The sequence below is a fragment of the Triturus cristatus genome, chromosome 3_1 (assembly GCF_964204655.1).
Source record: "Triturus cristatus chromosome 3_1, aTriCri1.1, whole genome shotgun sequence".
Lineage (NCBI taxonomy): Eukaryota > Metazoa > Chordata > Amphibia > Caudata > Salamandridae > Triturus > Triturus cristatus.
In genome coordinates this window covers 771,126,402-771,138,811 of record NC_140583.1, presented here as the reverse complement: position 1 = coordinate 771,138,811, position 12,410 = coordinate 771,126,402, and the positions used below count along the sequence as shown (strand labels likewise).

Sequence of the window (12,410 nt, the reverse complement as noted above, 5' to 3'; positions counted from 1 at the left end):
AAAGTCTATCCTCTCTGTCCTTAAAGGTTTTTGAGGAAAATGTGTGACAATCTTACAGTTGTACGCCTAGTGGGTAGGACAGAGGCAATAAATGCATTTCTTGTGAGTATCTTCACACTAAAGCCTCGTTTTACCACAGGTTCTATAGGGCCTAAGAAGGCCTTTTTAGAGGTAGCTCACATAGTCCGTTTAATCCAGATGTAAAGTATGGAATTCCCACTCAAACTAATCACCCAGTTGAGTCAAAAGGTAATTTAATCGGAAAGACTGAGGAGAGCTAAGGGAACTTCCTTCATGCGCAATGTGCAGTAGAAATCTGAGGTATTGGAGCCTCTGGTGTTCTATGAGCTTGCTTCTGATTGGTTAATGTTTGGTTCTGTTAAGATGATGTGAATAGGCTAATAATGTGACCATGTTAAAGCTTTCCAGGCTATGTTTAACACTGCTCACTAGGTGTATCATGGGACTACCATGTGTTGCTCTTCATCTGGGCAGTTGGGGTAAATGCATTTTGATGTTCCCCGCATCTAAACAAATACCTTCTGCTGTGCTGGGGGACTAAGGTGTGCCAAGCTATCATTTCTGCAATGTAACATCAATGTCCTCTTCGCCAGTAACTTGCGAATGCCTTTGTCTCAACATCTCTAGTAACAATCATCTGGTTTGCAAACTACACACATTCTATCACCCCCCAGGCGACAATCTCCCCTTCATCGAACAATTAATGGAAACTATCTCTGGCAATGTGAATTCAGTCCAGTCCCACATCTACCTTGGGGACTTTAACCTTCACTGGTCAAACACTAATGACCAAGCAGTTTCATGCCTCAATTCCTTCTTGAATGATCACGAATTGATTCAACATTGTGACCAGCCTACCCACATTAAAGGGGAAACTCTAGACCTCATCATCTCCAAAGGACTTCCATCACATTGGACTCCATCATGCCCTGTGATTGGTCAGACCATCACATCATTTCCATCCATATCAACTCGGAGGTTTATCAGAGCAAGGCACAAACAACTAAACCAAAGATTTGGAAAAGGGACCTCTGAGAGATTTATACAGTTGACCTAGCAACCCGCTGTAATCGTGCCCTCTCTCCCCAATTGGACATACATGAAGTACAAGCACTCACAGACTTCTACAACTCTTCTATTTCCAGCATCATGGATTCTATGGCTCCACTCCAACAAAAAAATACACCTACAAAAATATCTAAACCTTGGTTCAATGGCAACCTAAACTCGGAACGTCACAATCTCAGGGCCATCGAACAAACAAATCAAGACAGCTAAGGCAGAATATTTCAGATCCCAACTTAACCAAGCGGCTAATCGACCCAAGAAACTGTTTGAACTGGTTAAACAACAATCGGTGGCAGCCCCTAACCGATCAGCTTCGGAAGTCAGACCTCCCTAATGTGATGATCTGGCTGCCTTTTTTACTGAGAAAACTAGACTTATTAATATTGACCTGGAAACCATGAGGGCTCTATTGCTACCCAATGGACCTACACCCCCCCCCGGGCCTCACTAGACACGGCAGCACCATGTAGCTGGGGTATCAAGAACAACGCTTTCTGGGACACCTTTACCCCCTCAATGAAAATGATATCAAAAAGGTTCTTCGGAGTATCAACCCATCCAATCACTTCAGTGACCCATTACCACCCACCATCTTCAAAGTAATTAAGGATGCAATCTCCCCCATCTGGACAAAGATCGTGAATGTATCTCTGTCACAAGGCCCGACCCCAGAATGCCTAAAAGAGGCTTAGGTAACACCTATATTTAAAAAAACCTACAGCTGACAGTACAGATCTTAACAACGTCCGACCTATCTCCTGCATCCCCACACTAGCCAAACTCCTTGAAAAATGCGTCCAGTCACAACTATGTGCGCACATCGAAAATTTCCATCTCCTGGACCAACATCAATCTGGCTTTCGTAGTGGGCACAGCACTGAATCGGCTCTCACTCACGTGATGGATAACATCTTAATAATGCTTGATCTAAATGAATCCTGTCTCCTTATCCTACTCGACCTTTCCTCTGCATTTGAGACTGTCAATCATGACAACCTCCTAGTCATTCTGAAGCATAGGATGGGCCTCTCTGGTCAGGTGCTGCATTGGTTCTCGTCCTTCCTGCAGCACAGGTCCCAAAGAGTTAAAGCGAACCACTCTCTCTCCCAGCCATCCCCAGTCAGCATGGGGGTTCCCCAAGGGTCCTCCTTATCTCTCATTCTCTTTAATTTGTTCCTGGAACCATTAGCTAATGTACTAAAATCCATGGACATTCACTTCCATATGTATGCAAACGACACCCAACTCTATCTGAAAATCTCCTCCCCAGATGACATCACGTCACTCAACTCCACCCTACTGACTACCCAAAACTGGTTAACTGAGAACCACCTCCTGCTAAACACCCCCAATACAGAATTCCTCCTCATTTCTCCCCCGAAACATACTCCTAAAATCGACCTCTGGATGAACCAAATCACCGCATTCAACTGCTCCCCCCGCATTATTGACTCAGCTAAATCTCTAGGAATCACCCTGGACAAGCATCTAAATATGAAGACCCATATTAGCAATGTGTGCAAGGGAGCTAACCACCTTCTAGGAACACTCAGGAATCTCAAACCTTTCCTACCTCAAGCAGATTTCAAGCAAGTGGTCCAAGCAATTGTTTTGCCGAGGCTTGACTATGGCAGTGCTATGCTAGGTGGTCTCCCCAAATACACTTTGGCCCCCCTAAAGGCTTCACTGAACCCGGCGGCCAGATTGATTACGGGCACCAAGCGAAATGCCCACATCTCCCCGGTCTTAAAATCTCTAAACTGGCGGTCCTACGAAGCTAGAATTCAAACTAAAGATTGCCTGCCTATCTCACAAAGCCCTCCACTGCAAAACCCCCAACTACCTTGCGCAAAAGTTAGAACTATCCAGAGGGGGTAGACCCTCAAGGAGTGCTAATTCCCTCCTCTTGAAACCTCAGATTTTCCGCAAAAAGAGAACATACCAACGAGCCTTCTCTGGCTCTGCACCAAAAATTTGGAACTCTCTTCTACCGGAAATTCGTAGAATCTCTACCAAGGTTGCTTTCAAACTGGAAGCAAAAAGATTCCTCATGAATAAGTTCTTACCTTAACATGTGGGGTGACTGGCAGCTCTAATCGCATCGGACATACTACAGTATTGTTTGTTAATCCTGTATATTATTATTGTATTTGCTCCCCTTATGTCATTATGTTTCCTCGACTAGCCCATTCTTCGTTTACCCCAGGTTTATAAATGATCTGTTATGTGAGCACTATTTGATTCAATGCCTATGTAGATTCCCCATTTGACTCATGTTCTGAACTGTTACCTTCCTCTCCCTCAAATTGTGAAGCGCTCTGATATCCTTCGGGATCAAGTTCACGCTATATAAAACTTTATAAATAAATAAATAAATGTTATTGAACAACTTTTAGAGACAGGACAGAACGATGTAGAGGTAGGTTACTTCATCTCCGCCATATAGCATCCACAAATAACATGGTAGAGTACATTGCTGGGGTTCCAGGTCCTAATGGATAATGGTGATGGTTGTGTATACCTGGTTCCTACTGCTGACTGTATCATTGATAGATTCATCTGTAAGCACAGTATGGAAACAGATGAACCTAATTTCACTGGTGTAATAATTCTTAGACAGTACTTGTCATGTACATTGTCATGGCTGGTCTTTTTTTGCATGTTATGTCAACATGTGTTTACCATCAAAAAGAACTGTCATGAATATGACGTTAGCTTGGTATAACACATTACGAAAATAGTCCTTATCCTGCTGACCAGTCCCAGATCCAGAATAATTAAACATGCACAGTAATGCCACTCCTCACTCCCATTTAATAAACGATGCGATCACGTGACTGAAGCTTCCATCTGCCATCTTGAGTTTTGCAGCCTAACACCACCAAGAACTCAAAGATCTGACTTCAGAGTTGTGCAAATATGCAGACACAAATAGCACAATTTTACTTTGTCGCTACACGTTGGTAGTTTTATGTTTACAAATGAATGTTCACTTCTCAGCATTACAAAGGCTGGAGCATGAGGGTATGAGGTACCACTGAGATGCCTGGAACCCGATTGTCTTAATCTTACACTGGGGTGCATAGTGCACCAGCTATCAACTATCACTTTTAATGGCAATGTCAAGTACTGTACCTCCAACAACAGCATGCTTCAGATAAAAGCAAAACCATTGCAATATCTTCTTACACTACTGCCCTGGACCAACGAAAACCATGTACCCAATTAATGAATACATTCTTCACTCCTGTCATACTTCACATGCAATCCAACCAGAGCAACTGATAGGCTTCAATTCACCTTAACATACAGCATTCCACTGGACGCTCTAGAGCGCCTTCCCTTGCAACACAGCAGTCTCCACAATGATTGTCCTCTGTTGCACCATTTGACATGACTCCTCCAGAACAAAAGCAACCGTCACATTTGTTGTAAAAGAACATTCTACAGGCCATATACAAACCTCCCGTTGTGCCCTCAAACACAACTTCCAGACTAAACCCTTTGCAGTAGCCTCATACCTCAGCAATTAATTGACAACAGAAAGTCTCTACCTTACAATTAATCACAATATCCTCTATAAGCAAACTAAAGCGTCCTCATACATACCTCATCCAGAAGAGAACAGACTATCTACTTACTGCCACATTAGAAATTGGCTGTTACTTGCTATGGAGATGCCAGATTCTGATTATTGCTATTATCCCCCACACCAAATAACGGGCACTGCGTTCTGTTCTACCCGCAATGGACTTTAAAAAGACGACCCAGGTATACTGGCTCCCTTTCTATATGTAATTCCCACTTCTGGGCAAAATAATTGGCAATTTTCCACAGTGAAGTGCCACATGCTGTGAGTAGATGATAAATGGCATCATGGAGTCAGGAGCAGAAAATGGGAAATTGGGCTTCGAGAAGGCTCGGCTTGGCCCTCTGCATCTGCCCATGGTTTTGCTGAATGCAGATCTGCACTCGGTGAAACAGGGACTGGTGTTTCTGGGCCCAGACCTAGGATTTGCAGACACAGGTCTGGAAATACTGGGACACTTGTAGTTGTCTATACCGCTCTGGGCAACGTCTAATGAAGCCCTTTGTCATAAAACACAATTTGGCTAGGCCAGTGGAGACTATCTACCATTCTCTAATGGGAACCATCTACATAACCAGGGTATCTCTTTACCCCACCATCAAAAACAACATCCCTAGGACCAATAGAGACCTGTGCATTACACTCAAATATAAGCACTGCAGGGAAAAATACCCTTGTGGTTTCTTATCAAGCTTGTGTTGTCAAACTATGCAGGACCTTACTGTGCTCTTATACGGAACCAAACACAACCAAATGAATGAACATCATAAACCATCATCTACAAAAACCTAATCTTATAGATAGTGAAGCAACAAATAAAACATTTGATCTGTGCTTCTATAAATAAACAAAGCAGCATTTTGTGATCTGTGCTTCCCAGGTTTTTATTTGGTGGTGATGCTGAGGGTATGTATATCCATTTGGCAGTGGCGGCAACTAATGACTCATTTAACCACCATGACTGTCCTTCATCATTATTGATTGCCTGCATGTCATCCTCAACTCCATACTCTAAACGCTCACACATACATGTGTCCACCCTTATAAATTCTAATATCCTGTCAAGTCAAGTCAAGTTATTCTTTATTCGGTTATTAATACCAAAATAACCATAAAAGTACAAAAACAAAATCACATTTATATAAAATTACATAGGGCCACATATGATAAAAACCGAGTAAGTTCAGATCTCAATTGTTTTCCGCAATTTAAAAACATTTTTGAGGAATGAGGAAATAAATACGACAGTTAAAATATTGTCCAATTTCTGTACAGCTAAAAAAGCAGGGCGACAGCGATTAATTTCCATCATTTTTAGCAAAGGTACAACAAACATTTGTCTTGGTCTAGTATAAAATTTACAAAAGAAAAGTATATGCATGTCAGATTGCACTGATAAATCATCGCAGGGACATTTACTCATGATTTTTGACCACTTATTCATATTTGGAAAGCTGAGTGCTCTAAATAATAGATTAAATCTAAAACGTGTCAATAAAAACCTTTCATAATCACTCATTTGTAGTTTTAGATATGGCTGTAAACTATAGCAGGTTATAATTTGCTCGTGAGCTACTACCGTAGTTTTCTTAAATTCTGTTTTTACTCTGGTCTCTTGCAAATAGGTCATACATTTATCTTTTAAACACTTCCTCGAAATATTACAAAGAGAAAGAGGGTCAGTAAAGTAATCCCCTAGACCTAGTAGCGTGAGAAAATTATTGATATAGTGCAACCATCTAATTTTCCCACACTTCTCTAGACCCATTGCATTTCTCATGATCATTCTGTTTAAACCAGATTCATCTACGGTCCATATTCTATGCCATAAAAGAACTGGTGCAGTTTTTATTATGTCTTCTAAGTATGTTTCCCCTAGTTCATTATGGCAAGAGTATGTTGACACACTCTGTGGGACGGCCAGGAGATATTTCATAAAATTGTTTTCGACAACTTGTAGTATGCTGACGTTAGCATATCCCCATAAGCCTGCTCCATAAGTGGCAATTGCTACACAAGTTGCTTTGTAAACAGTCAACATTTCTTTAATTGGTTTCTTCCCTATTTTCCGACTAAAATTTTTTAAAGCCATAATAGATTTACAGTACAACAGTTTCCTTGTCTTAATAGTATTGTTCCATAGCCCAGAGCTATCAATTAAGACTCCTAGATAAGGAAATGTTAAAGTGTCCTCAACTGGGGTAGTTCCAATATAGATTGCTTTTTTCTTCCTCTGTGCACCCGCCCCGCAGTGCATGGTGAATGTCTTAGAACAATTTATGCTTAAATCTAGCTGGTTCATAAAATCCGAAAAGGAAGTGACTACTCTTTGCATGGCCTGCGGTGTTCTAGCCATTAGTACCGCATCATCTGCATATAACAGAATTGGGATTGATCTATTTTCTACCATTGGTACATCCCTACACTCTGTTATCAGAGTCTTTTCCACGTTGTTGATATAAAGTGTAAAGAGAAACGGCGCCAGGACACAGCCCTGTCTTACACCCCTTCTGATTGCAAATGATCTAGTGCATTCACCATTTTTCCCATATCTTACTCGGGCCGATGCTCCTGCATAAAGGTCTCTCAGGAAGTCAATAATCTGCTTATCCACACCCAGTTTATCCATTACTAACCAAAGTTTACAATGTGTTACTGAGTCGAATGCTGAGGTAAGATCTACAAAAGTTAAAAACATTCGTCCCTCTTTCACTTTGGTGTATTTTTCAATTAAAATATGCAAATTCAAACACTGTTCAATTGTACCAAGACCTTTCCTAAAACCGTACTGCAAGTCACTTAAAATATTTGCTTCATTAGCCCATATATGTAGCCTATCTAAGATTACCCTTCCTAGAATTTTAATAGTAGAATCCAGGAGTGATATTGGGCGGTAACACTTGCAGTTTTCACGATCGCCCTTTTTAAAAATTGGGACTATCAGGGATTCACACCACGATGGCAGGAGGCCTTCTTTCAGAGTGGCATTAAACATACGTGTGAGGATTGGTGCCCAGAGTTCCTTGTTGTTTTTGAATAAATCAACAGGGACTCCATCAGGGCCTGGTGCTTTCCCTGCCAAACTTGCATCAATACATTTCTGCACCTCTGTTATTGTTATTTTAGGTTCGAGTTGGATACTCCTCTGTACATGATCTCTCAGGTGACTATCATCATGGGTACTAACAATATGATCATGTACAATGGAGTACAAATTAGTAAAATGCTCGGCCCACTCATTCTCAGTGATTGCTACATCTAGTGGGACCGTATCACTAAAATTTAAAAAGGGGGCACTAATAGAGACCTGTGCATTACACTCAAATATAAGCACTGCAGGGAAAAATACCCTTGTGGTTTCTTATCAAGCTTGTGTTGTCAAACTATGCAGGACCTTACTGTGCTCTTATACGGAACCAAACACAACCAAATGAATGAACATCATAAACCATCATCTACAAAAACCTAATCTTATAGATAGTGAAGCAACAAATAAAACATTTGATCTGTGCTTCTATAAATAAACAAAGCAGCATTTTGTGATCTGTGCTTCCCAGGTTTTTATTTGGTGGTGATGCTGAGGGTATGTATATCCATTTGGCAGTGGCGGCAACTAATGACTCATTTAACCACCATGACTGTCCTTCATCATTATTGATTGCCTGCATGTCATCATCAACTCCATACTCTAAACGCTCACACATACATGTGTCCACCCTTATAAATTCTAATATCCTGTCAACTGATATTCATCCTATCAGTACCTACACCTCTACTACCCGCATTTTCCATATAAACAAAAAAGTGTACCATTGAGATAGGTTGCTTACATCATGGAGTGGAAATACAGCTTCAAACACTTTGTCTTGTATCAGCTGCTCCAGTTTCTCTAACAACAAAGCAAATATAGAAAGTGAGATAATTTGTGAATCCTGAAAATATTTAAAGAAAGATTGTTAGAGCATATGAGTACTCAGGTCATGCAGAATATTTTATGGAAAGCATGCAGCACTGGTAGGAAAATAAAACAAACAAATCAATGACTCAATGGATTAGGTCAATCACATAGTGGCCAACTGCACGTATACAGCTCCCAGTTAAGAGAAGAACAAGTTAAGGTAATATTAAGAGATTAAATTCAATTTAGGTCACACAAATTTGATTACCCTATTGTAGGATTAAAGTGATTTCAAACAGGTTAAAAAGTAGGACCAACAAAAGTAGATTTCTCATTGACATTTAGGAGAATTCATGTTATCCAATGAAATGCAAGCACCCAATGACAAAATATATGGATGTGGGAAAAAAGCACTCAGTGCCGTCCAATAGGTGATGATGATAGCTTGAGAGCATCTGGTCACGTGAATTAACGGTCATGATATAGACTCCGAATACTGAGTCAGACAACATTGAAATTATGACCCGACAGTAAGAGCAAATAAAGGTTTTGAGGATGGATGCAATCCGAGTCACCAGCACAAGCCACTGTCACAAGATGGCAGCACAGGATGGTATCCCTCGGGTAGTTCTCACAGATTTAAGGGCAAGGGTAGAGACTTATCATTTGTGAGAAAAATCAATCATGGTAGAGGGAGATCTGGCACCAACATGTAAGAAAGAAGAAAAGTAAGAAATTATCAATGAAAGGCACATATTTTAATACCTGATTTAGAAAGCAATATGAAGAACATTATTGGACAGACAAGAGTTCATATTAGTATGAATTAGAATGTACTAAGCAAAATAGGTCCTGCAAAACTGACCTGTTGACTTTTTTTTCGAAAGTAAGCAAAAATGTGAATCTACAAAATAAGGTGATTACATACTTAGACTTTGAAAAATCTTTTATAAAGTCAGACACAGAATGATACGTTTCGACTTTGCATTCTTGCTTTCCTCTGCTTCCCCCCAATATCTACAAATCCAATTTGATACACTTATTCCAAGTCTGGTGCCATTCACTGCTAAGACCTTGCGTTATTTTCTCACCCGGGTCTGATCGCAATCCCACTATCAGAAGGCTACACACTGTCCACAAAAGCTGAACCATTCTTCAAAGAATCTTGACAAGACAAAGGTATTGGATCTCTGTGCCCCGATTGCTTTGCTACAATTTGGAAGTCAAACTTCATAAAAATAAAGTTTAAAAATGTCCCTCTATATATTAGGATCTTCCTCCTGGAAGATGACGGCAGCCACACTCAGAGGTGCTTTTCCTTATATTTGTAGAATATTGGATGGGCAGCTTGTTTGTGAGGGGATTTTTCCCAGTGAGAATGATCTTGGTTTTGTCAAGTTTGAGGATAACCCAGGTAGGGCCCATTCTGTATAGGAACGCCTGGAAGGTTAAGGGTTTGAATTTAGAGTGAAAAACAAAGTCCCTTGTTATTCAGCTCTGTGACTTCAGGTGGAAGCCATGACATGCTACGCAAAAGAACAATATGGACAATTCCATAGCTTTGGCAGGACGTTCAATGATGTAAAGGAGTTACCTTCAGAAATCACTGGTGCATAAATACCTTAGCTGGTCAAAACAACCTTCAGGAAACCATAAACAAGCCTCATTCCAGATCTAGTCCTTAGCATACTTCTCTGATGTGTAGTGGATCTTGGTCTATGTGCACTGCTTGGTCCTTGTGTACTGAAACTCTGCCTAGAATACTATGCTTCCAGTTATGGTTCTTAATTTAAGGCTGTCATTAAGAAGGGAGAAGCCAGGTGGATCCTGATGAACATAGATATGCATTTAATGTGAATAGGTACTTTAAAATACACAATTACTGCGCTTGTGCGGGTCAAGGGCAGCAATAATTGCATTTTGGGAATATGAATGCAGAGATTAAGGTCCATTGTCTCTTGCAGGCCTCCATCGCTGCAGTTGCAGATATTCAAAAGGAAATCCAATTGATTCTTTGCCAGATTAGTACATCCGACACACGTTAGGTTGACTTAGTACATCTGTTACAGATTAGAACAAGCATTTGCAATGCAATAGGTCTCGCATTTACGTGAGTTTCAGCTATTGACATTGTAAATAACAATACCTTTTATTTTTGTTTTAGTTTTTAAAACATAAATAAAACGCATTGTCATTTACAATGCCAATAGCTTAAACTTGCGTAAATGCGAGACCTATTGCATTGCAAATGCTTGTTACCAGGAGCCATTGCTTTCAGAAATTGTAGTGTTATGGAGTCATTCGGTGTACAGATTTATTTAAAAGTGCGTATTTGGTTATTTTTTAAAGCAGGATGGTTGGATGGTTCAACTGCCTGGTGAAAGGAGCATCTTGGTAGTGCCCGTAATATTGCGTATCCTAAGGAAGACATACCTTGGTGGCACCAAAACGTTGCGAGGAATACTTGGCCCATTGCCAGTGCAACGGATCCCCCACCGGAGGGGATCTGTCCTGGCATCTAAACGGCCGCACAGTCTACAGAGGGCACAGAAATTTGAGTGACGGAAGCCAGTGGGTAAACGTACTAAGGTTTCAGAAATGCAGCCGCCTTCATGGCGAGGGATCGAGCAGAGCGGGTGAGTAGAGGTCGGTGCCCAATCCAGTTCAGGGCCTGCAGCTGATATTTGAGTGACCTGCAGTGGAGGCTGTTTAGTGAGGGTAGCTCCTATTAAGATAGCATTTAGAAAAGCCTAAACTGCAGTTCTTGCTAACCACCAATGTATGGAAATTTGAAAAAATGGCCATTCGATATAGCTGCTGAAGTCCAGCGGTGGACAGGTGTGCTGTTAAGGCAAATGGGTTTCTCGATGTGGCCGTAAATGCGACGTGAGGTGCACCTAGTCCAAGGTGGTGTGTTGCCTTATGAGACCTTCTTTAAAGGCATAATGGACCCGGATAAATAACCTCACGAGTTATGGCGTAAAATATAAATGAAAACACCAGAAACCCGACACTCTCGTCAGAACTGATTGGCATTGCGGGTGGAGGCTTTCAGGCTGCGTCGTGCCAGCGGCGCGAGGAGCAGAGATTGCTGGGCACCACCAGAGCGATCTCTCTTGTCGTCTGAGGTGGCCAGGGCGGATGAGAACCGGCTTTGGCAATCAGGCCTCGCTTATCAAGAGATCATTGGCAAGCTGTGCGAAGGAAGGCGAGCGGTGTGGGCAGAGGGCGCTGTGCCGTCTGGGGTCCGAGGATGAGGTAAGAAAGCCCGCCCGAGGCGCATTTTAAACAAGTTGTCAGCATTGTGACAAAAATATAGTGCGTCCCGACTAATCAAGGAGACTGTGTAACGCCACAAGCAAAAGATCCAGTCCGGATGGGCCGTCCTAGAAGGAAACAAGGCGGTAACAAAGGAGCCTCATTTTGAATCAGAAGCCAGCGTTTAGCATACACGATGACGCCAGCCAACAGGAATGATGGGCGGGGCTTCAAGTCCACTTCTGAAATCTTCTTGATTCCAAGAAGCCTCGCAGAGCGAGCAACGCATGCGCGCTGCAACGCAGGTCTGTGAGACCTAAAAAATGACTAATTATTGAGGAGATGCTGAAAAAACCCACACATTTTTGTGTACCAGGCCCTCAATTACATATGTTTTGTTGCAGGGATTCTGCACATACACAGAACTATGCGCAGGAAAACAGGACCTCAGTGTATAGGGGTGTACCAACCTACCACATTAGTACCCAAAATCCCAAACGGATTAGCTATAGTGTCTCATTCGCTCTCCTCCAAATATCACAGAGCTACAAATGATAAGACAACCCAGAACACAAC

At 41.6% G+C, this 12,410-nt stretch overlaps 1 protein-coding gene across 5 annotated transcripts in view; it reads right to left on the bottom strand.

Annotated features, from left to right (window-relative positions):
• The window catches only part of ANO9 (anoctamin 9), a 519,627-nt gene that overhangs the window by 268,129 nt on the left and 239,088 nt on the right, over positions 1-12,410 (bottom strand). For 3 of the 5 annotated variants that reach the window (XM_085644947.1, XM_085644948.1, XM_085644950.1), the window contains exons 7-8: positions 9,442-9,480; positions 8,509-8,567 (exon numbers count right to left, since the gene is read on the bottom strand). In XM_085644947.1, the coding sequence (XP_085501073.1) occupies positions 8,509-8,567; positions 9,442-9,480 (98 nt within the window). The remainder of the gene's footprint in view (positions 1-8,508; positions 8,568-9,441; positions 9,481-12,410) is intronic. The other 2 variants (XM_085644949.1, XM_085644951.1) reach the window with 1 other exon arrangement.